At 37.1% G+C, this 23,675-nt stretch overlaps 1 protein-coding gene across 1 annotated transcript in view; it reads right to left on the reverse strand.

Annotated features, from left to right (window-relative positions):
- Positions 1 to 7,312: 7,312 nt before the first annotated feature.
- The window catches only part of PDCL2 (phosducin like 2), a 47,480-nt gene continuing 31,117 nt past the window's right edge, over positions 7,313 to 23,675 (reverse strand). The window contains exons 4-6 of the mRNA XM_019928034.2: positions 19,825 to 19,968; positions 10,967 to 11,175; positions 7,313 to 7,536 (exon numbers count right to left, since the gene is read on the reverse strand). Of these exons, the coding sequence (XP_019783593.1) occupies positions 7,379 to 7,536; positions 10,967 to 11,175; positions 19,825 to 19,968 (511 nt within the window). The 3' untranslated portion in view covers positions 7,313 to 7,378. The remainder of the gene's footprint in view (positions 7,537 to 10,966; positions 11,176 to 19,824; positions 19,969 to 23,675) is intronic.

The raw sequence follows: 23,675 nt of genomic DNA on the forward strand, positions 1-23,675 counted from the left end.
GGCTCCGACGGCTGGTGCTCTGCGTTCGCCCCTCCCCTCACTCTCCCTTTCCCCGGCCCGTCTCGGTGCGCATGCGACTTGCCTCGTTAGTCAGCCCTGAGCTGCGGAGGGGTTCCCGGGTGCCGGAGGAGACTCCCGCTCCCTTGGGCCGCGCGTTTGCGCGATCCGCGGCAGCCGCCGGCCGTGCAAGAAAACCGAGATCTCCCTGGCGCTCCTTCCCTGCACCGGTTACTGGAAAGCAGGGGAGGCGGGGCCTGGTCGGCTGAGGGTGCGGCCGAACCCGGGAGTGTTAACTTTGGGTCAGGGCGGCTTTGGTGTTCACCCTGGATTCGAGGAGCGAGGAGGAGAGAAAGGAGAGTTTCTTGTATGAGGGATCCAGAGGCTAAAAAGCAGACCCTCTCTCAGACCCTCTCTCTCTTGAAAAGCAACTCATTTTGCGAATGCCAGGAAAAAATTTTCGGGTGTTGGCGGGTGAAAGACTTTTTTCCCCTTCCAATGGTATCACTTGCGTTTTGCCTCCTTGGACTGGAAGAGGGGATTTGTGAAGGTGACTGGATCTCCAGACTCTTCCCTTCCCCTCTCCTGCAGGTGCACTGCTTTAGTCGCTTCTTATTGGAGGGTGGGCCTGGGGAGACCGGACGTGAATCCTTGGCTGGAGGAGGGAAGCCAAAGAAGGTATGGATGTGCTCCTTTGGAGTTTTTTACCTGATCCTAAAGGCCAGGTGACAGTATAAAGGAAGATGGGAGATGAAGCAGTGGGGATAAACCAGGACCCTAATTTGCACTGCTTCCCATGTTAGAAAAAACGTGTGAATATCTCCCCCTTATCTTAGGGGGAAATTACTTCCCTCGATGGTTAAGACACACTTGGTCCACAAGGGAAAGCACATTTCAGTAGTTGAAAATTATTGGAAGAGATCTTTTACTTTCCTAATTCCTAATAGTTTTCGTATTTTAATGAATGTCCTTGGGGTTTGAAATAGAAGTCATTTTCTTGTTTCAAAAAATAAACAACTGTTGTGACTATAAAATCCTCCCTTCAAAGTAACATTCATCTCAGTAAACATTTCAAATTCTTGCAGTGTACTCAAGAGAAAAGGAACATCAGAATCGAGGAACTTATTCAGATCCCTGATCATTCACCTGAGGATTTTTCTGTCAACAGTGGGAAAGCATGATGGAGTCATCATATGACAGGATTTTAGTAGACATTTTTTTTCCTGCTTAGCAGTCTTTCCCTATTCTGATCATTTCCTTTGGAGAACTATCCTTTCTTCACTCTCAGACCATATGGCTGAGGCAGGACTCCAGAGGAAAACATATTTGAGTTAATCTTCTGCCTTAGGTTAGACTTACTAAGAAGGGTGATCTCTCTTTTCCAATGGATTTAAGTCTGGAAAAATGGAAGCCTGAAGCCATCTTCCCACTCACAGATTCTGAGAAAAAAGGCAACATGGAAGAAAGCAGATTCAGAAATGGAGATTTGGCCTGGAGACATGTGTGATGCCCTGAATCCATTGTGGACTAGATAATTCTGGAAATTTCAGCTAAATTACTCAATAAATTCTTTCATGTATCTATTGCTTAAACCAATGAGAAGTTTTCTGTCACTTGCGATCATGAGTCCTAACATACTGGTAGCAAGAGATGAGGCAAGATTAATAATACTGATAAGGAAGGTTTCAACTAGACAAGAGGGTTTGAATGCTTTTCCTAGGATGTGGATGTTTATTCTAGAGAAAGTGATATCATATTCTGCATCATCTAGAACCACATATCTTCAAAAATACCTTTGCGGGCTTCCCTGGTGGCGCAGTGGTTGAGAGTCTGCCTGCCGATGCTAGGGGACACGGGTTTGTGCCCGGGTCCAGGAGGATCCCACATGCCGCAGAGTGGCTGGGCCCGTGAGCCATGGCCACTGGGCCTGCACATCCCGAGCCTGTGCTCCACAGTGGAAGAGGCCACAATAGTGAGAGGCCCATGTACCGCAAAAAAAAAAAAAAAAAATACCTTTGCCCTTTTTAATGGTTCCATTGTCCTCTTATTCACTAGGAATGTATCATGTTCATCTTTGACTCCTTCCTCTCTTTATGTATTTAATCATTTACCAAGAACTGTTGATAATCCCCTGTTTTTCTGCTCAGTCCTCTGCCACCACTCAGACATTTCCCGTGGCTCAGTTCACAACTTATCTTTCTGCCCATATTCTCTCCAAGACGAAAACTCTATCAGATATTTTTAATCACATTTCCAACTGCCAGACTCCACTTTTCCCTAAAAGAAAAATCCTGCCTCATAGTTTCATAGACCCTAAATTGTCCCCCAGCCTAAATCCTCTCCTTAAACACAATTTATGTAATTCAAATATTGTTCATTTCTTCTTGTCCACCTTGCTATAATTTAAACTGAGCATTTCCAACTCCCTTCCCAACTGATCTCCACAGTTGATGTCTTGATGGAGGCAATATAGCTTAGTGGCTAAGAGTACAAAATTGGGAATTAAAGGCCAGGATTTATTCCAGCCCCACTACTTAATATCTGCATGACTCTGAGTAAGTTATTTCTCTGTTCTTCACTTTCCTCATCTGTAAATAAAGGATAATAATCCTGTCTCATAGGATAATTGAGAGAAGATATAGAATATAGATAGAGAGTGTGTGTGTGTGTGTGTGTATTGTACTACCTGGTACATAAGAAATCCCATAGTGGCTATTATTAATGATGTTCCTTTTTGTGTAGGTCTTACATCTCTTGCTCAATTTCTTCCCCTAGTTCCCTGTGTCCTTATGTCCTTTCTGTTCTTTCATAATACCTCTCTCATCCATCCTCTCCTTGACATTCCTAGTTTTGCCACTATAGTTTAAGGTGGATTGGAACATGGGAAGTTTGATATGCATAATAGGGAATATACTGTTAGGGTTTTTTTGGTTTCTTTTTTAAGAATCCTTCATGGTTTAATCAATTATTCTTTCTAGATCCTTTAAAATAGTGGGAAGTCAATAATATGAGGTGGTATTACAGACTGTAATCAAAAGTCTAGGCTTAAATCCTGACTAATACTTACTAAGAGACACTGAGCAAGTTAAGTAATTTCTCTGAGCATCAGGGTATTTATCTGTAAAGTGAGAAGAAAAGCATCTCAGAATTGTGATGATCAAGTGTAAATTACAAACTACTGCAGAAAGGTTAGGTGATAAGGATGGGTGGTTTTAGATTTTTATGATTTGTTGTTGAAACCCTAGGAATGATTGAAACAACTCATAGATTTGCAACTCCAACCTACACCTCTCCTTTGGGTTCCAAACACATATCCAATTGACTATCTGATGTCTCCTCTTGACTATCTCAAATATCTTAGATGCTCCCTTCAATCTGTTCTCCACAGAGCAGTAAGAATATTCTTTTAAAAATATAAGTAAAATCACATGTTCCTACTTAAAACCCTTATTGTTTCCCATTATATCCAAATTCCTAATTGTGGCCATAATAACCTCTTTGATCTAGCCCCTGCTACCTCTCCAACCTCATGTCCTACCATTTTCTTCTTTTCCTGTAACACTTCCAGTTCCTTGCTAATCTCTCTGTATTCTCAGACTTTGGTACATGCTGTGCCCTTGCCTGGACCACCCTCCTACCTTTTCTCCTGGCTGGTTCCTCCTCAATCTTCATGTCTCAGAGATCTAACTACCCTATTTAAGAGGTCTCCCTCCTACCTCTCACCTGCCCCCCCCACACAGTACCCACAGTTATTCTCTATTACTGCGCTTTTTTTGATATTTGTTTTCTTATCTATTAACTAGCTTCCCCTTGACACCACTACATGGTAAATTCCAGGAGGCAAGAACCATGTGTTTTTTTCACCACTGTACATGCAGCATCCATTTCAATGCTTGAGTTAAATGAATGATTGAATGAATGAATGAATGAATGAGATGAAAGTTAAAACATGCTAGAAGATTTTTAGGATCATTCTTATGTTCCAAATTATGATTGTAGGCAGATTATAGTCTTGTCAGGAGGTAAACTTAAGCAATGTATATTAAAGTACAAAGGAGAGGTAAACTGAAAACGGTTAGTGAAACACTAGTACTGTGTTAGTAATTGAGTATTTGAAGACCCACAAGAATATATAACACTATAATAGACACAGCTAACACCTGTATGAGAGGCTGCTGAATGAGGTCCAAAATAGGCAACAAAGAACATGAAGTACTCACCCTCTAAATAGCTGCTTACATTTGGACCCAGATACTTTCTCCTTCAGCCAAGACTACAAGCTGGACAAAACTGGACCTAACACTCCCACTTTCAGGCCTATAAGCAGAACACATGAGAAGAAGAGGATGAGAGAGTCATTGGAGCCATGTCTTACGAGGTTCCTGGAGAGCACTGTGGCTTTTCATTTCTCATTTATTCCCCACCCTACTCTAAGTTATGTGAACGAGGCTCCAACAGAATCAGCTAGAGAAACTGCAGTGACTGTAAGAAGAGACTGGAATCTCATCTCTTGCAGATTGTTGATACGCTCTGCATCCAACTACATGAACAGGAGGATAGAGACTTGGAGAGAAACAGCTAGCCAGGAAGTGGGCTTAAATAATGTAACTCCTACAATTTGCCATGGCAAGGATATGTAAATTTCTACAGGGTCCATCAGTGCTGCTGAGAAAGTGCCCTCCGGGTTTGAAACACCTTGACACCTAAGGGGAAAAGAAATTCTAGCAGCAAGAGGCTGGTATACTTCTGGGAGTGGGAACTGAGAGAGATCAAAAGAGAAAGAGCTGCAGAAAGAACGGATCGCCCATATCAAGGAACCATGCAGTGGAGAGGCTGCCTCTGAGTTTCTAGAACTCAATGTGCCCATTAAAGAGTGAACATTTTGATGCAATATGGATTGTATTTACCCAGTTAAGAGAAACGTATCCCTTTCTTCCTTAATCTCCCTCCCAGTCCCCAAACCACAGAGAATGGACCTTGAAAAGAGAGGGAAGTAATTGGCTAAAAACAAACTCCACCTTCCATCTTCAGAGTTCCTGAGTCACAAGTTCAGCCAGAGAGCACTTGCCTGGGACCTGAGATTGGAGTTTTAAACCAGACAGACTTTTCATAACCAAAAGTGTGAGAGAAGAGTTAAAGAATATGTTCAAGATGTCTTTAGGGGACTTGCTAACTAGTGCAGCTTAATCAACTGAGGATCTCATTAACACAAAAATTCCAATTCAGCTAGTCTGGGATGGGGCCAGAGACTGCATTTCTAACAAGCTCCCTGGGGCTGCTGCTGATTCTAGGACCACACTTTGACCAATAAGAGACACTATAAAGTAGGGAAGGGAGTTTCAGTACAGCATGGTTGGCAGCAAGGAATAGAGAAAAATATTAGGTTGGCTATATGAAATATCCATTTTTGTAGGTCAAAATGTTTGAATATTGGCAATTTCAAAAAACCTTTTAAGTTTGTATCCAAGCAAATAAAAATTCATTCAATAAAATGGGAAGCACAATATTAAATATTAAATAATTCCCCCACATTCTAACAATTATTTATACCCTACTTAAGTGAGAATGTATAAATGAAGTAGGGTATGAAATAGTACTGACCTGTATTGGTAAGCACGAGTACTTGCTAGAAGAATGTATTTGTGTGTGTGTGTGCGTTACTTGAAAAAGGCTGAGGCTGGAATCAAAACCAGCCACCTCTAACATGCTATAATTTTATGAATTTTACAAATGTTAAAGTTTTCATGAACTATGCTTTATGTAAAAACTACTGCCACCTGGTGGATTTAAGAGTTAAAAGAAATATGGATCTTTTTATTCAGACATCTTAAATACTTTTAGTACTTCCTCTGTTAATTTTTACTTAAAAAAGGAAATAGGCAAATATGGATTTACTAAAACAAGATTTACATTTAGGGGAACCTTTTGCATTTAGTTTCAATTGGAAGGGAAATAATGTTTATACTTATATATATTAGATGGCACTAAAGTTACATTTTAACTTTATGATAATATGGCTTTTCCCTTAATTTCCACAACTGTTTTTATCCTCAATGGGAATTTTTCCATCCATTTGTTAGAGAATTTCAGGAGTTGGATCTTATAGGTAATTATGTCTCTGATATGTGTGCATAAAGCTATAATAAAGACCACTATGTGCAACTCCCAACTTTCCTTCCCTTCATCCCAATATATATATTTTCAAAACCTTTCTTTGTTATCTCAGAAGGGGTCTTCCTGATTCTTTCCAAAGTTAGATCATTTGATTTTACCTTATCTGGTGAAATAAATTATCATTACCTTACTCAATCTGTATTTAACTTTCCTTCTACTTCATCATTCTCTGCAGCCTCTGTGATCCCAACTCACCCCCAAGAAGAGCAAAGAGCCTTTTCTGATTCCGTGTTAAACTGCCTCAATTCTCACCAATTTATTTTTGTAATCTAATCATTTAAAGTCTAGATCCTCTCACAGACATCAGTGAATATCCATAATCAGAATGATGGGTCATCAATACAAAAATAGTAGAAGAATAAAATCTGTTATTGAACTATTATTACATGCTGGATTTAACACCATTTTCTCTAAAAGTGGTGTTAATTATTAAGCCAAGATAAGACATCCTGCAGGTCTTCTTCAGTGTCCTCGTATTACATATTTTCTCATGATGAATTCTTCTGTGATTACTATTAAAACATACATAAGCCTCATAATATATTTTTCTCACTTCTCTTCATGATTTAGAAACTTACATTGTATGACTTACAATGTCATACAGTTCTAATAATTCTGTTGCCTAACTGTCAGTATACTTAGTAAATCAATATTTTCTAACTTAATAATAGAACAACTATTAAAAACTACAACAATGAGTGCAGAAGTTTCTTGTGTACTTTTCAGAGCCTTTAAATTGCATTTTTTCTATTGATTGGTTATTTTTTTTTAATAGGTAAGAGATTTCGAACAAAAGTCATATGGTCATAAATTTAAGTATTTTCATTCAAAGCCCCTAAATAATAGACTTTAATATTGATTGAAGTAAATTAAATGAAATTTCATGGTTCTCTTTCATCATTTTTATCCACAGGCCTCTTTGGAAGTGAGCAGGCAACACAGAGGACTTGTAATATTTTTGTTTTTGTCCAATAAGGATCCGAAAAAAGATAAATCACAAACAAATATTAAGGGTTCAGTACAAATTCTAGTTTTGTTGGAGGCAATGAATATTCTAAAATACCTGAAAGTTTTTATAATGACATATAAGCTATAATTCTAATATAAAAAGAAATTTATTTATGAATTTTCTGATCTTTGATTATAAAGGCAGTGGCAAATAAAATATTCCATATATAAACACTTTAAAGCTATTTATTAAATATTTCTATTTGGTATCATCATTATCACTGTTTGAGCTATTAGTATCATCATAAATAGAAGTGTTTCTAATTGAAGATACCATCACATCTACAATGACTCTTTTGGGGTTTTCTTCCAAATCAGTCTGTATTGCTCCAACTTCTGCTAGCTTCCATTCAAGTTCTGCAATAAATAATCCATCAATAAATCAGATAAAAATCTTGGAACATCTATATGAAACAGAAGTTGACTCTAAGAAAATTAATGTGGAAATGATGACATATTTAGAACTAGATTACAATGAAAGTACTACAATATCAAGATACACATTGGATACAGCAAAGTTATACTTAAAGGGAGAAATTATGGTTAAAATGTTTATTTTAAAATGACTGAAAATAGTGCTTTGAAAGTACAAATCAAGAAGTTAGGAAAAAAATAAAGTAAACCCAAAGAAAGCAGAATGAGGCATATAATGAAGGAAAGACTTTAGCAAAAGTAGAAAAACAAAATCAGTAGAGGTGACCAACAAAATCAAAAGTTGATTCTTTGAAGAGACTAATAGACACAATTTGGGCAAAAATGATCACAAGTAAAGGAAAGAAACCAAATAATATAAAGATTTTACATGGGGAATAACCAAGATAAAGATTTTAAAGCCATGAGACTACTATGAGAAAAAAAGTATGCCAATACATTTGAAAATTTTAGTGGGAAAATTTCAACAAAAATGTGAATTACGAAAACATATTCAACAGGGAAACTGAAAAGAATTGAACTGATAACCAAAATCCCCCAACCCTGCAAATTCCTTATTTGTTAAATTTATTCCTAAGCACTGTATAAATGAACAGACCATTTGTGAGGAAAATTACAAAATACACTTATGAGGAAAATTACAAAATATATTACATTATGAAAAGTAATACAATTGACCCTTGAACAACACAGGTTTGAACTGCAGGGGTTCACTTATATGTGGGTTTTTTTCAGTAAATGTATATTATAGTACTACATGATCCATGGTTGGTTGAATCCACAGAGGCAGAACCGCAAATATGGAGGGCCAACTGTAAAGTTATGTGTGGATTTTCGACTGCATGGGGTCAGTGCTCCTAACCCCTGTGTTGTTCAAGGGCCAACTGTAAATATATTATATTTATGAGGAAAACTACCAAAAAATGAAAGAAGACCAAAATAAGTGACATGCTATATCTTATTCATGGATAGGAACATTCACTATTATTAGGATATCAAGTCTCCAACAATTAATCTATAAATATAATTCTAATAACTAACCAACAGTATTTCTCACAGAACTTGACTAATTCCAACATTTATATAAAATTTTGAAAAAGACTTGCCCTACTAGAGACAACTAGATTGTTACAAAGGTACAGTAATTAACACAGTGCTATATTGATTCAGGGATAGACAAACAGACCAGTGGAACATAGTAGAAATTTCAGAAACAGATTGAAGCATTTTTTTTAATCCTGAAAAATGACACTGGAAATATTAAAAGCCAGTGGGGGAAAAACACATCACATACATTAGGATGGTTACTATTTTAAAAAACAAAACAGAACATAACAGGTGTTGGTGTGGATGCAGAGAAATTAGAACTCCTGTGTACTGTTGGTGGGAGTGCAATATGGTGAAGCCCCTATGGAAAACAGTATGCTGTCGCTCAGAAAATTAAAGTAGAATTATCATATGATCTAGCATCTCTACTTCTGAGTATACATTCAAAAGAACTGAAAACAGGGACTAGAACAGGTTATTTGCACGTCCATGTTCATAGCAGCATTATTCACAACGGCCAAAGACAGAAGCAACAAATCTTTCCATCAACACATTAATGGGTAAACAAAATGTGCTATAAAAACATACAATGGAAGATTATTCAGCCGTAAAGCCTTAAAAAGGAAGGAAATCCTGACCCATGCTACAACATGGATTAACCTTGAGGACATTATGCCAAGTGAAACAAGCCAGTCACAAAAGGACAAACACTGAATGATTCACTGAGAGGAGTCAAATTCAGAGGTAGAAAGCAGAATGGTGGTTGCCAGGGGCTGAAGGGAACAGAGAATAGGGAGTTATTGTTTAAGGATATAGAGTTGCAGTTATGCAAGATGCAAAGAGTTCTAGAGATGGATAATGGTGACGATAGCAGCACAACAGTGAAAATATATCAATACTTAATGTCACTTAAAGATATACTTAAAAATGATTAAATAAAATAACATTATTTATAAATTAAGTCCCAGGTATGTAATGTATACCACAATAACTACAGTTAATAATACTGTACTGTATATTTTTAAATGGTTAAAATGGTAAATTTCATGTTATGTGTATTTTACAATTAAAAATTTTTTTTCAAATGTAACAATTTTAAAAAGCATGGACCCGATAACACACTATTCATGATAGTGATTGCTTAGTGAGGCAGAGAGGGGAACAGGATTAGGAATGGAAATACAGGCAACCTCAACAATATCTGTACTGTTTTTTTCAATAATAAACAAATAGCTGAAGCAAACATGAACAAATGTTCACATTTGTTATTTTTGGTAATGATTACATGAATATTTACTATATTATTGTCTGTATTTCTATGCAGTTTTTAAATTTAGAGGATAAGGTACAAGCTGAAAAAACAAGGTAGTAAAACAAAGAGGGGCCTTAGAGACTGGGAGAAGGAAAATTCTGGAACAATCAAAATACTGGAGGCCTTAGTAAGGCCAAAAGCAGTTTTAGGGGAATGAGAGAGTGAAAGGAAAGCTGTTAAAAATAGCTATTCACAATGGCTTTAATATGATTGTCTGAGAGAAAGATTTTAATAATACAGGATTAAAGCAGTTCCAAGAAATGACTAACTGAAGAATATGGTCTTAGAACTAGGTTAGAAAGTAAACATTATTTAAAAAGGTAAAAAATAAAGTCCTGTGCTGTGTACTGTCAAAAAGAAAATAGTAGTAGGCATAGTCCTTGTACCTGTTAGGGAGACAAAACTCAAAGGGAATTGGTTAACCAACAAAATCTGACAGTATGTAGGTAAGTGGAAAATAAGTTGTATAGAGAATATATGCTATAGAAATTCAGTAGAGAAGATGAAAACAGATTAGAAATTGGTCCAGAAACACATAATGGAATAAATGGTAACCTAGGAGACCCATGAAGGAATAGGGTTTGGATGGAAGAAAAAAGTAGGGTGAGGTATTTGGGGTATAGGGAAAGAGTATGAAACAAAGTATAAAGCCATAAATGAGTTAAGTGCATCTGGGGTAGTGGTTGAAGACCAGCCTGGCTGGAGCAGCAACTAGGAAGCACTGAGAAGTATAATTGTATAGATGGGCTGAAAGTTTCAAGCATATGATTCTGAATTTTTAACTTATTTGAAACAAGGAACCATTAAGGATTTAAGCAAATGCATGTTATGATAGTATTACTGTAGGAAAATTAATCTGGAGGCATCTAAGAAGAAAAAGAAGTAAGAGAAAATAAGAAATAAGAGGAAAAACCTTATGTTTTATGAAAATAAACTTTCATGATATATGTTAATTTATAGAATTTTTACAAATGAATTTAAAAGTAACATCATTACCTTCTAGCTTGAGATTTATCCCTCCACATTCTATAATTCCAATGAATTTGCCTTCTATCTGACCATTTTTATAAACAAAAATTGTTGGTAAACAATTGTCATGGTAGTGTTGAATACAGCTATTCACAATGGCTTTAACAAATTTAGTTTCAGGAAACTTTCTTGCTAGGAGACTAAGATGCTGGTTAACCAACGAACACATTGGGATGCTAAACAGAGAAACAGTACACACAACGTTGTTAAAAAACAAGACTACTCATCTCAATCTAATAAAATAAGTGAAACATCTCCATGACAAAAATATATCTTTAGATATTCTTTTAATATAAGAGCATATCAATTGCTATCCTCTATTTTTACCTTTAGTAAGGATGAACTATAGAGTTCTCTGATTTTTAAAAAAATATATTTATTTATTTATTTGCCTGCACTGGGTCTTAGTTGTGGCACGCAGGATCTTCGTTGCAGCATGAGGGATCTTTTAGTTGCGGCATGCAGTTTCTTTAGTCGCGTCTTGTGGGATATTTAGTTGCGTCTTGTGGGATATTTAGTTGCGTCTTGTGGGAGCTTTAGTTGTACCTTGTGGAATTTTTAGTTGCATCCTGTGGACTCTTTAGTTGCATCTTGTGGGATCTAGTTCCCTGACCAGGGATTGAACCCGGGCCCCCTGCATTGGGAGCACGGAGCCTTAGCTACTGGACCACCAGGGAAGTCACAAGTTCTCTCATTTTTATTACAAACACCGTCATAGCCTGGGAATGAAGCTTGCTACCACGGGAATTTGCTGCCTAACTGAAGCTAACCACATCTGACTTAGCATCAATTTAATCGAGCCAGTTCCTAGTTTATAGCACATGGAGGGGGTTGGGGGGCAGTGGGGGGGGGGGAGGAGAAAGAAAGAAAAAAGAAAAGAAAAAAACAGGACATATCTAGGGACTCCTTAGCAGCTCTGAATTGAAACAAGGGGATCCCAACTCTTCATCAAGGGTTTATTTCCACATGAGATCATCACATCTGAAGTTATTTCAAGCTTCCTTGAATTCCTTTACTCTAACAAACTTCATCCATCCTTCTCTTTGACATGCCACATCCTGTTCCCCATCATCCAGAACTATTCTTCATCAGAAATTTAAAATTGATTGGAAATGTAACCAAAACCTACAATTCTTCCTGCTCTATCATTTAACTCTCATTACACTCACACGTTAATTAGTCCCTTTTCTCTCAGTCTATCACTCACTCACAGATTTATCAAATACTTTCAAAGCTAATCCTCTGCTTTATCCCACACTCTTTCCATTTCCTATGGGGCCTTTATTTGTTATTCTGCTTCCCTCTCTTCCTGTTTTCTTAACCTTTCCTTCTCCACTTTACATAAAATTACTAAATTTTTTAAAAAGTCCCTTTTAACTCTCCCTCTAATAAACTACTCTCTCTCCTTCTGGTCACAGCCTAGATGAAAAAGGTAAAAAAAATCTCTATGTTCTGTTCACTTCCCTTGTTAAAGAGTTCTCCTTTTTTGACTTCTGTGATAACACTTTCTATTAATTTCCTTTTTACTCCTTTGACTTCCTTCTTCTGTCTATACCTCAAATGTAGATATTGCTTGTAATTATGTCCTAGACCCTTTTCTAATTCTAGACACATTCACTGGGCAGTCTCACCCATTCTGATATCAACAGCGGATGAACTTCATCTCCCCTCCTCCCTCAAACAAACAAACAAAAAAATCTGATCTTTATCAGTATTTTCTTTAAAAAAAAAAAACACTGAATTTGATACATGTATTTCTCCTTTGTATGCATTTTCTCATCATTCATATAGAGCATATTTGAAACAACAGTGTAAAGAAATATTTGTGTGAACTGATGTTAATTAGGGAAAAGTTCTTTAAACAGACAAAATTAGTACTTTTTTCTCTTGTACTACACTTTATACGTCCTTTCAAAATATATATATAATGTTTAATTGGCCTCCTGTACTATACCATAAAAGCATCTTATTCCCCTTTGTATTCTCAACTCCTAAAACCTGTCACACCTATAGTTGAAGTCGAAGCTCTTTTAACTGAGTGGCTCATGCCAGGGCATACTGCATGCCCCAGGCAGGTGGTAACCCCTCTGGACTTTTGTCTGTTTTTTCCCTCTACACCTATTTATGCCCATTGCACATTTTATTATAATTAACAAATAAATAAAAATAGGACAACAAAAATCATTGTAGTTCTTAAGAAAATCAAATGCATGCTTTGGAAAAACTTGATAAAGCTGAACCACTAAGAAAAAAATTGCAGTTTAGTTCATTGTAGGCCAGACAAACATAAATGATAGAGGAAGAATAAGGATTTCTGCACTCAAATTGCTTCACATGTACTTTTGAGTTCTTGCTCCATTTTTAAACAAACCCTGAAAACTGAAATCAATGGTAATGCGCTAGGTCTTATCAATATTTGGGGGAAGACTTGTATATTTTTTAATTTGGCTTTTCTTTATCAGTTTCTGGCTTTTATCCTCAATATATTTTGCTAAACTTGTTTCACAAATTAAAAAAAAAAAAATCTCAACAAAGTGGGTATAGAGGGAATGTATCTCAACATAATAAAGGCCATATATGACCAGCCCACAGCTTATGTCATACTCAACAGTGAAAAGCTGAAAGCCTTTCCTCAAGATGAGGAACAAGACAAGATTGCCCACTCTTACTGCTTTTATTCAACATAATATTGTAAGTCCTAGCCAGAGCAATTAGGCAAGATACATAAATAAATAAATAAATGGCATCCAAATAGGAAATGAAGAAGTAAAATTGTCACTATTTGCAGATGACATGATATTATATGTAGAAAACCCTAAAGACGCCATCAAAAAAAAAAAACTGAATAAAGAATTCAGTAAAGTTGCAAGATAAAAAAAAAATCAATCCACAAAAACCAGCTGTGTTTCTATACACTAATCATGAACTATCAGAAGGAGAAATAAAGAAAACAATCCCATTTATAATTGCATCAGAAAGAATAAAATACCCAGGAATAAACTTACCCAAGGATGTGAAAGATCTGCATATTGAAAATTACAAGACATTAATGAAAGAAATTGAAAAAGAAACAAACATGAAAGATACTTTGTGCTCATGGATTGGAATTATTTTTGTTAAAATGTTCATAGCACCCAAAGCAATCTACAGATTCGATGCAATCCTTATCAAAATGCCAATGGAATTTTTCACAGAAAGAGAACAAATAATCCTAAAATTTGAATAGAATCACAAAAAATCCAAATAGCCAAAGCAATCTTGAGAAAGAACAAAGCTGGAGGCATCTTGCTTCCTGATTTCAAACTGTCTTATAAAGGTATAGTAATTAAAATATTATGGCATTTGCATAAAAATAGACACAAAGATCAATGGAACAGCATAGGGAGCCCAGAAATAAACCCACACCTTATATGGTTAATTTATGACAAAGAAGGCAAGAATATACAATGGGGAAAGGACAGTCTCTTTAATAAATGGTGTTGGGAAAACTGGACAGCCACATGCAGAAAAATGAAACTTGATCCCTATCTTATACCATACACAAAAATTAACTCAAATTGGATTAAAGACTTGAATGTAAGACCTGAAACCACAGAACTCCTAGAAGAGAACATAAGCAATGACGTAGGTCTTGGTAATGATTTTTTGAATCTGACACCAAAAGCAAAAGCAATGAAAGCAAAAGTAAATGAGACTACATTATACTAAAAAGCTTCTGCACACCAAAAGAAACTATCAATAAAATGAAAGTCAACCTACTGAATGGGAGAAAATATTTGCAAATCATATGTCTGATAAGGAGCTAATATCAAAATATATAAAGAACTCATATAACTCAATATCAAAAAAACAATCTGATTTAAAAATGGGCAGAAGATCTGAATACACATTTTTCCAAAGAAGACATACAGACGGCCAACAGGTACATGAAAATATACTCAACATTATTAATCATCAGGGAAATGCAAGTCAAAACCACAGTGAGATATCACCTCACACCTGTTAAAATGGCTATTATCAGAAGGACAGGAAATAACATGTTGGCAAGGACATGGAGAAAAGAGAATTCTTGTGCACTGTTGGTGGGAATGTAAACTGGTACAGCCACTATGGAAAACAGTATAGAGGTTCCTCAAAAAATTAAAAATAGAACTACCATATGATCTAGCAATTCTACCTTTGGTTATTTATCTGGAGAAAAAAACCACTAACTCGAGAAGATACATGCACCCCCATATTCATTGCAGCATTATTTACAATAGCCAAGATATGGAAACAACCTAAATGTCCATCAATGGATGAATGGACAAAGAAATTGTGGTATATATACAATGGAATATTATTCAGCCATAAAAAAGAACAAAAATTTGCCTTTTGGGACAACACGAATGTACCTAAAGGGTATTATGACAAGTGAAATAAGTTAGACAGAGAAAAGCAAATGCCATATGATATCTCTTATATGTGGAAGCTAGAAAGAAAGAAAAAAAAAGCTCATAGATACAGGGCACAGACTGGTGGCTGCCAGAGGTGGGAGAAATGGATAAAGCGGGACCAAAGGTGAAAAAGTCAAAGCAGGGAATCACACAAAAATAATTTTAACTTAAATATTTTATTTTCATCTGACATATATAAACATACATTAATTTAGTAATCTTTGATATTGGCTCATGAGCTGCTCATCTATAGCTTTTCTCATCTAAACTATACCATAATACATTGTACCATAATACATCTGTATTTTCTCAGTGCACTCAGGCCAAAAAATCTCCCTTTCCTCTACAATATCTAATAAGTAATCAAGTTATATTGATTCTACCTCCTTATCTTATACCTATCCTCTCCTCTCTTTCTCTACTGCTTTCCTCCTTTCCTGTCTCATCTGAGCAACTTCAGATTGTCCTAAGTGGTCTCTGCGTTTCCAGTCATGGTTCCCCAAACCCATCCTAGACCCTACTGAAAAAGTTGGCTCAGCAGGAAAATCTCATCATGCAACAAATGCCCTTCCCTTGATTGTAAAATCCTCCAATGGCTCCTCACTGCCTTCAGGATAAGTCTGGGCTCCTCAGGGTAGCTTTCAAGGTTCTCTGTGGTCTGGCTCCTGCCTATCTCTCCAGCATTATTGTCTGCCTGCCACCATATTACTCAAGGTCCTCTAAAGCAAGATGATCCCTCTTATTTCTGTACCTTTGTTCAAGCTGCATACCCCATCGGAAATACCCCATTCAGTCTGTCTACTTCCTCCAACTCTGTAAACTCGGGGAATCTTTTCCTAATTTTTGAGGCCAAGACCAAGAATTATTTCACAGAAAGTCCTGTACTTCCACCCTCCAAGAGTTGAACTTACTACTCCCTCTTCAGTGCCTTTACTCTACTCTGTATAGAATTCAATCATAGCACCTAAAAGACATTATTATTACATCTAATTGTCTCCCTCTACTGAAATTTCTTTAATGGGAGAGATAGATGCCTTATATGCCTTTGCACCTCCAGCATCTACAAAATCCTCAGAAATCAGCTTAACACTAAGAGATGTTATATATCAATTTATGTAACAAAAAGCTAAGAGAAAAACAAATTAAATGCATTATATGTTTAATTTACATTTCAGAATATATGTATACATATATATCCTGATAAGTATAACCTGCTACAAATCTAGATACTGCTTTATTTTAGTGGATAGCATACTAAAGGTAATATTAGAAAAACATGTACTGCCTAACTTAAATCAGTTTTCCACACAAAGCAATGACATAAATACTTTATAAGCTTCAGTTTCCCTCAAATAGGTGAAATGCACCCACAAATATCTAATTTAGAAGAATTTTATGATTACTATCACAATGAGAGCTGAGTCGGTGGTATGACCCACTTATGGGGTGGGTGGTGTTAATGGCAGAAGGCAGGTGGGCATTGGTGGTAGCAGTGAAAAGTACAGAATTAGGAGAGTACGGCACAATAGACTGCAGTGCAGGGAGAAAGTGGCTACCTGAAGGCAGTTCTGACAGCAAGCGGTAGGGAAAAGACTTGGTGTTGGGGTTCAAGGGCCAAAATTGAACCTCAGAAGATCTGTAAAAACTAAGGGAGACCTCTGACATCCAAAAACAAGTTAAGGGCCTAGTTATGATATTTGAGGTTCAAAATATACAGTTGGGTACGGGAATAATGTAGAAGCCCCAAATTAGAACTTGGACACAGGGGTAAGATTGAATAAAATCGAAAACAAGGCTGACTTGAAGTTAAGCCACTAGGTTCACTGGCCCAGAGTGAACTAGATCCCTTTAAGGTAACCTAAGCAGGCTGAGCCTATAAACTTAATGGCAAAGAGACATTAAAATTACAGAACTTAGGAATCTAGTTAAAAAACAAACTCTTACCCTCCTGTAAAATTTTTAGAAGGCAGCTAGAAACACAAATTTATCAGTTATACTTTACATTATTAAAAAGTTATTAAAAACTAGACTTTTCTAAAGAACATGTGTAACACAAATAATTGTTTTCTGTTTTATAACTTTGATTATAGATTAGTTTTCTTAATTTTGTACCAACACATTAATACATTTTCTTAATGTCAAGAAAACTAATGTTATTTTTTCTTGGCTGCGCTGGGTCTTAGTTGCGGCACGCGGGATCTTCGTTGTGGCATGTGGAATCTTTCAGTTGCAGCATGAAGACTTTTAGTTGCAGCATGTGGGATCTAGTTCCCTGACCAGGGATCGAACCCGGGCCCACTGCGTTGGGAGGGTGTGCTCTTAGCCACTGGACCACCAGGGAAGTCCCAAAACACATATTTTATGTAACTATCTTAGATTGCCCCCCCAGGAACTTTCTGAGAAGATCATAAATACTTAAACTATTATGAAAACAGATTCTTACTCTTTGAGTCCATCAAAGCATAACAGTTTGAAACAGACTAGATGAGACTAAAACACATTCAACCTCTTTTATGAATTTTTGAAAATTATTGGTCAAAACTAGTTATTTATCTAGATATAACCATTAAAGTAAATTTTATACTATGGTATGAGCATTCAAAACTAACATCTATTCTGCTAATCAGAATGGGTCTCAGAAAAGACATTCAGTGAATCGCTTCAGTATATAACATTTATCACACACAGATCCCAGTATTATAAATGTCAGTGTTCCTCATACCTATTTGTGAAGAATGAAAATCGGCAGCATTTACACACTTGATTTTACCATATAAGTGGTATAGGTAAAATGGGAATTGATTCTTTTTAAGGCTTTAAACTACTCAAAAATTAATTATCAATCTTTTTAGTTACAATAAAAGTAATGTCTTCTTTTATGGGGCATGGTGTCCTATTAAAATTTGTTTGAGAAACTGGTGAGTTGGTAAACAGCAGGGTTCTAATTTGCCTAAGTTGCTCTGTTCAGAATTTCTCTGAGGATCTGAAGAGAGAAGAACTTTTTATACAGAGAATGAGATGAGGACATGAGGGCTACTGTCATGACCTCTGTTCTTATTTGGCTTGAAGCCCAGGCAGAGGGGCTGGGACCAAAAGCTAGAGGGGCTGTTTCCATGAGAGATGTGTGAAACTATGGGAGCTAGCAGCTCCTCTGGCCGGGAGTTAGGGAAAAGTCCACTCTTCCTGGTAACTGTTACAGCAGGCTGGTGAGGCCTGGGGACATATGGGTTATACTTAATACAACTAGGCACTCTAAAATTATCTGTTTTGGGGGAATAAGGGAATGCAAGGGAATTATTCAGTTAAAGGAGACTTAAGAGCTGAATTCCCTAGCAGTCCAGGGGTTAGGACTCAGTGTTTTCTCTGCCGTGGCCCCAATATCTGGTCATGGAGCTAAGATCCTGCAAGCCATGTGGCTCAGCCAAAAAAAAAAAAGAGAGAGACTTAAGAGACTTGATATATCTAAATGCACTGCATGATCCTTGATTGGACACTTGTTCAGAAATATATGTATTTATGAAAGATTTTGAAGTCAGTTGGAGAAAATTGAGTAAGGACTGCCTGGGTATTAGGTAAGAAAATGGTTATATAGAAAAATGCCCTTATATTTTGAAGATGCATGCTGAGGTACTTCAGAGTAAAGCATCGTGTAATTTATTTTGAAATGGTTCTACAAATACACACACATACACATATAAACAAAATGATACAAATATGGCAAAATGTTCATTGTTGAATCTACCTGGCTGGTATTTAGGGTGCTCATTTTATCATTCTTTTTACTTTTCTGTATGTTTGAAATTTTCTATAAGTTTTTTTAATTAACTGTCAAAGAGTACTTATTTTTCTAAGAAGTATAACAAGTTCTTTAAATTAGACATGAAAATATATTAAAATACCTAATTTAATCCCTGAAGCCAATGACTCTACACATATATTCTTCTTTATTTATTTTTGGCTGTGTTGGGTCCTTGTTGCTGTGCGTGGGCTTTCTCTAGTTGTGGCGAGCGGGGGCTACTCTTCGTTGTGGTGCCTGGGCTTCTCATTTCGGTGGCTTCTCTTGTTGCGGAGCATGGGCTCTAGGCACGTGGGCTTCAGTAGTTGTGGCATGCAGGCTCAGTAGTTGTGGCGCACGGGCTTAGTTGCTTCGCAGCATGTGGGATCTTCCCGGACCAGGGCTCGAACCCGTGTCCCCCACACTGGCAGGCGGATTCTTAACTACTGTGCCACCAGGGAAGCCCATATTTTTCTTTTTTTAATTGAAGTATGGTTGATTTACTTTATTTTTCTTGATTAATCTTTGTTATATGCTTTATACAACATTAAAACCAGAAATACGTATATTAAAAATTAGTATATTAGCCTTTTGCAAAAAGCTATGGTAATTACCTTGATCTGTATAGGTGAATTATAACCCACACATCCTTTTCTGCATTTGTGACTTCATTCACATACTGATTTCCAGAAATTTCTCTTAATTCCCCAAATTTTTGTTTTTTCTTAAGAGCTTTCCATTCCTGTAACCGCTTTTCTCTAGTTAAGAAAAAGAAATTAAATTACATAAGAATATCGTTATATTCTTAAGGCCATCCCCATATACAATAATAATTTAGAGCAATGAATGTAATGCTAGTACATACCAAACACTTTAAAGAGTAACTATTAACGGCTTTACAATGCCAGTTTCTCTTTTTATACGGGTATTTGCTTTATCATGGGTATTGTAAAGTATAAGAAATTAGCTACTGACTTAATTTTTGTTTAAGACTAAGTCAATCATAGCTATAGAGAGTTTATTTAGACATTGGGTCAACAAATTCTCATATACGGCTTAAATAAAGGGAGAGAATACATAATAACTAACATTTATTGAGGGCTTACTATGTTGCTAGGTGCTGTTTTAAGTGCGTTAACTAATTTAATCCTTGCAAAAACTTTACAAAGTTAGCACTATTACTATCCCCATTGACATGCTCTTAACTGTCATGCTAAGCTGACTTTCAGTTCAAAGCCTTTGTGAATATATGCAATTAATTGTTATAAATGTATTGCAGGTAGAGAGGTGGTAGAGAAAGAGTGATTGAGTATGGACTCCAAGGTCAGACTGAACTGGCTTTAAGTGCCAGCTCCCACTTACTAGTGGCGTGGACTTGGGCAAGTTATTTAATCTTTCCAAGCTTCAGTTTCCCCCAATGTGAACAAAACTAAAATCTGCTTGCATGGGATTGTTCGGGATTAAGTGTAAACATGTAAATTTCTTAGGGCAGTGTCTAGCACACCATGAGCCTTTCATAAATGTTACCTAGTTATTCATCTATAGAGAACCTTAAAACTTCGTTAAACAAATCTCAAAATTTACATACTTTGATTTAGCTGTTGAATACTTGAGTTTATGAAGCAAATCCAAATGGTTCTGACATATCTGCAAGTATGTTAAAAGTTACTGACTGTGTATCTCTAAGTACCTGGAAGTATTTACTCCCCTTCTTTCTCTGTGTATTAACTATATTTTCTTGTTTTCTGTACAGTAAGTCCTCTACATATGAACAAGTTCCATTCTGAGAACACATTCATTAAATCCAATTTGTTTGTAAGTCAACAAAGTTAGCCTAGGTATCCAACTAACACAATCGGTTATATAGTACTGTACAGTAATAAGTTTATAATACTTTTCACACAAATAATACATAAAAAACAAACACAAAAAAATAAAACATTTTTGATCTTACAGTACAGTACCTTGAAAAGTACAGTAGTGCAGTACAACAGCTGGCACACAGGGGCACTTTGGCATCTTTGAAAGTTCTCAACTTGAAGGTTTGTATGTAGGGGACTTACTAGATTCAGCTCTGGCATCTGGGGTCTTCCTGATCCTAGAGAGACTGCCCCTCTCTGAGCTAGCTAGTTCCCAAAGACGGCAAACACTCACCAGAAAGCACAGTCCTCAAATGCAAACCAACCAATCCAGAGCCCAGTCCCTCAACTACCTCTTTTACTGGGCTGAGCCACTATCCCCCTGCCCAAATCATCCCCTGGGCTTGGTACCAGACAATTAGAGATAGACACTACGGTCCAGAGCCTGCCAAATTTTTTCCAACTAGCCAATCCTAAGTCTGCTTACCCTGCCTAGCTCGTCTTTCCCACAGAAACTACATAAAGGCTCATATCCATCTTAGCCTCTCCCTCCTCCTGCCTCTTGACCAACTGGTGCTTCCCTGTGTGGCCCTGCATTGTGGGGCATGCCCCCTACTCTTGAGACCTGTGAATAATAATAATAATAATAATTATCTCCTGATCTGTTGGCCTCACCATACCTGAATATATACAAAATCCTGGGTCTATTTTAAAACACTGTGTCCTTATTTCACATATTAGAAACATGTCCAGTAAGACCACTCACTTTATATAACAAGTAATCCAAGCAAAATTAAGCCTAGAGGAGAATGTCAAGAACAGTAATCCAAGTCTAGGGCCCTCTCAGTTTTCAAACTGAAGGTCTTCAATTTTCCTTCTACTGGCCCAGATATTCAGAACTGACAGTCACTCCAGAGAGCTTTTGGGAGCCCTATTTTGTTTGCATTGAGTATTTGGCATCACTATCATTAATGTCCCTCAATTTGATCTCATTGGCTTAATATGTTTCAGAATTTTCAAAAAGTTTTTGTTCCAATGATGGCACTATGCCCTACTTAATGGTGCAGCTATCAACTACTTTTCTTCTTCCTCCACTCTTCCACCTTCTCCTCCTCATTTTTCTTTACTGTCAACAGAATTGGGCAGGGAAAGACATAAAAACCTGGGTTAGCTTTGCCATCAGGAAGTGACAGAGTGTTCAATGGCCTGCATTTTTCACCTAACAGTCATACCAGCTGTGATTCAATCTCATAAACAGAAAGCCCTTTAGCTATTTTAAGCAGCAAGAAGCTTAATCTGAGGAATTAAGTGCTTTACAAACTTAATGGAAAGATGAAGGAGGAGGCTCCAGACTGGGCTACCAGGAAGACTCCCCGAACAACTTTGCAAAACTGGTCTGCCAAGGGAACAGCTTTCTCCGCTGCAATCCAGAAACTGGGGAATCTGGAACTAACGTTCCAATTGTGCCCTAGTATCCCCTACTCTGGTGATCAGAAAACCCCTGTAACAGTTGTCTCTAGGAACCTATCTCCTTAGCAGAGACTGGGAGAAAATATTTGCAAAAGTCGTATCTGAACTGGACTGTTATTTGAAATATACAAAACTCTAAAAACTCCACAATAAGAAAACAACCTGATTTAAAAAATGGGCGAAAGGTCTTAACAGACACCTCACCAAAGAAGATATACAGATGATAAATAAGCATATGAAAGGATGCTCCACATCTATGTCAACAGGAAAACAAAATTAAAACAATGAGAGGCCACTACACACCTATTAGAATGGCCAATATCTGGAACACTGATAACACCAAATGCTGGAGAGGACTGGAGAAACAGGAACTCTCGTTCGTTGCTGATGAGAATGCAAAATGGTACAGGCACTTTGGAAGACAGTTTGGCCGTTTGTTTTTTTTTTTTTTACAAAACTAAACATACTCTTATCATTTGATCCAGCTATCAAGCTTCTTGATATTTACCCAGAGGTGTTGAAAACATGTCCACACAAAAACCTGCACACAGACGTTTATAGCAACTTTACTCATAATTGCCAAAAGTTGGGGACTTCACTGGTGGCACAGTGGTTAAGAATCCACCTGCCAATGCAGGGGGAACACGGGTTTGATCCCTGTTCTGGGAAGATCCCACATGCCACGGAGCAACTAAGCCCGTGTGCCACAGCTGCTGAGGCCTGCGCTCTAGAGCCCGCAGGCCACAACTACTGAGCCTGCGTGCCATGACTACTGAAGCCCACGCGCCTAGAGCCCATGCTCCACAACAAGAGAAGCCACTGCAATGAGAAGCCTGCGCACCACAACGAAGAGTAGCCCCCACTCACTGCAACTAGAGAAAGCCCGTGCACAGCAACGAAGACCCAATGCAGCCCAAAATAAATAAATAAATAAATAATTGCCAGAAGCTGAATGCAACTAAGATGTCCTTCAATAGGTGAATGGATAAATAAACTGTGGTATATCCAGATAATGAAATATTATTCAGTGCTAAAAAGAAATGAGCTATCAAGCCATGGAAAGACATGGAGAAACCTTAAATGCATATTACTAAGTGAAAGAAGCCAATCTAAGAAGGCTACATACTATATGATCC

Source organism: Tursiops truncatus, chromosome 5 (assembly GCF_011762595.2).
Source record: "Tursiops truncatus isolate mTurTru1 chromosome 5, mTurTru1.mat.Y, whole genome shotgun sequence".
NCBI classification, from domain to species: domain Eukaryota; kingdom Metazoa; phylum Chordata; class Mammalia; order Artiodactyla; family Delphinidae; genus Tursiops; species Tursiops truncatus.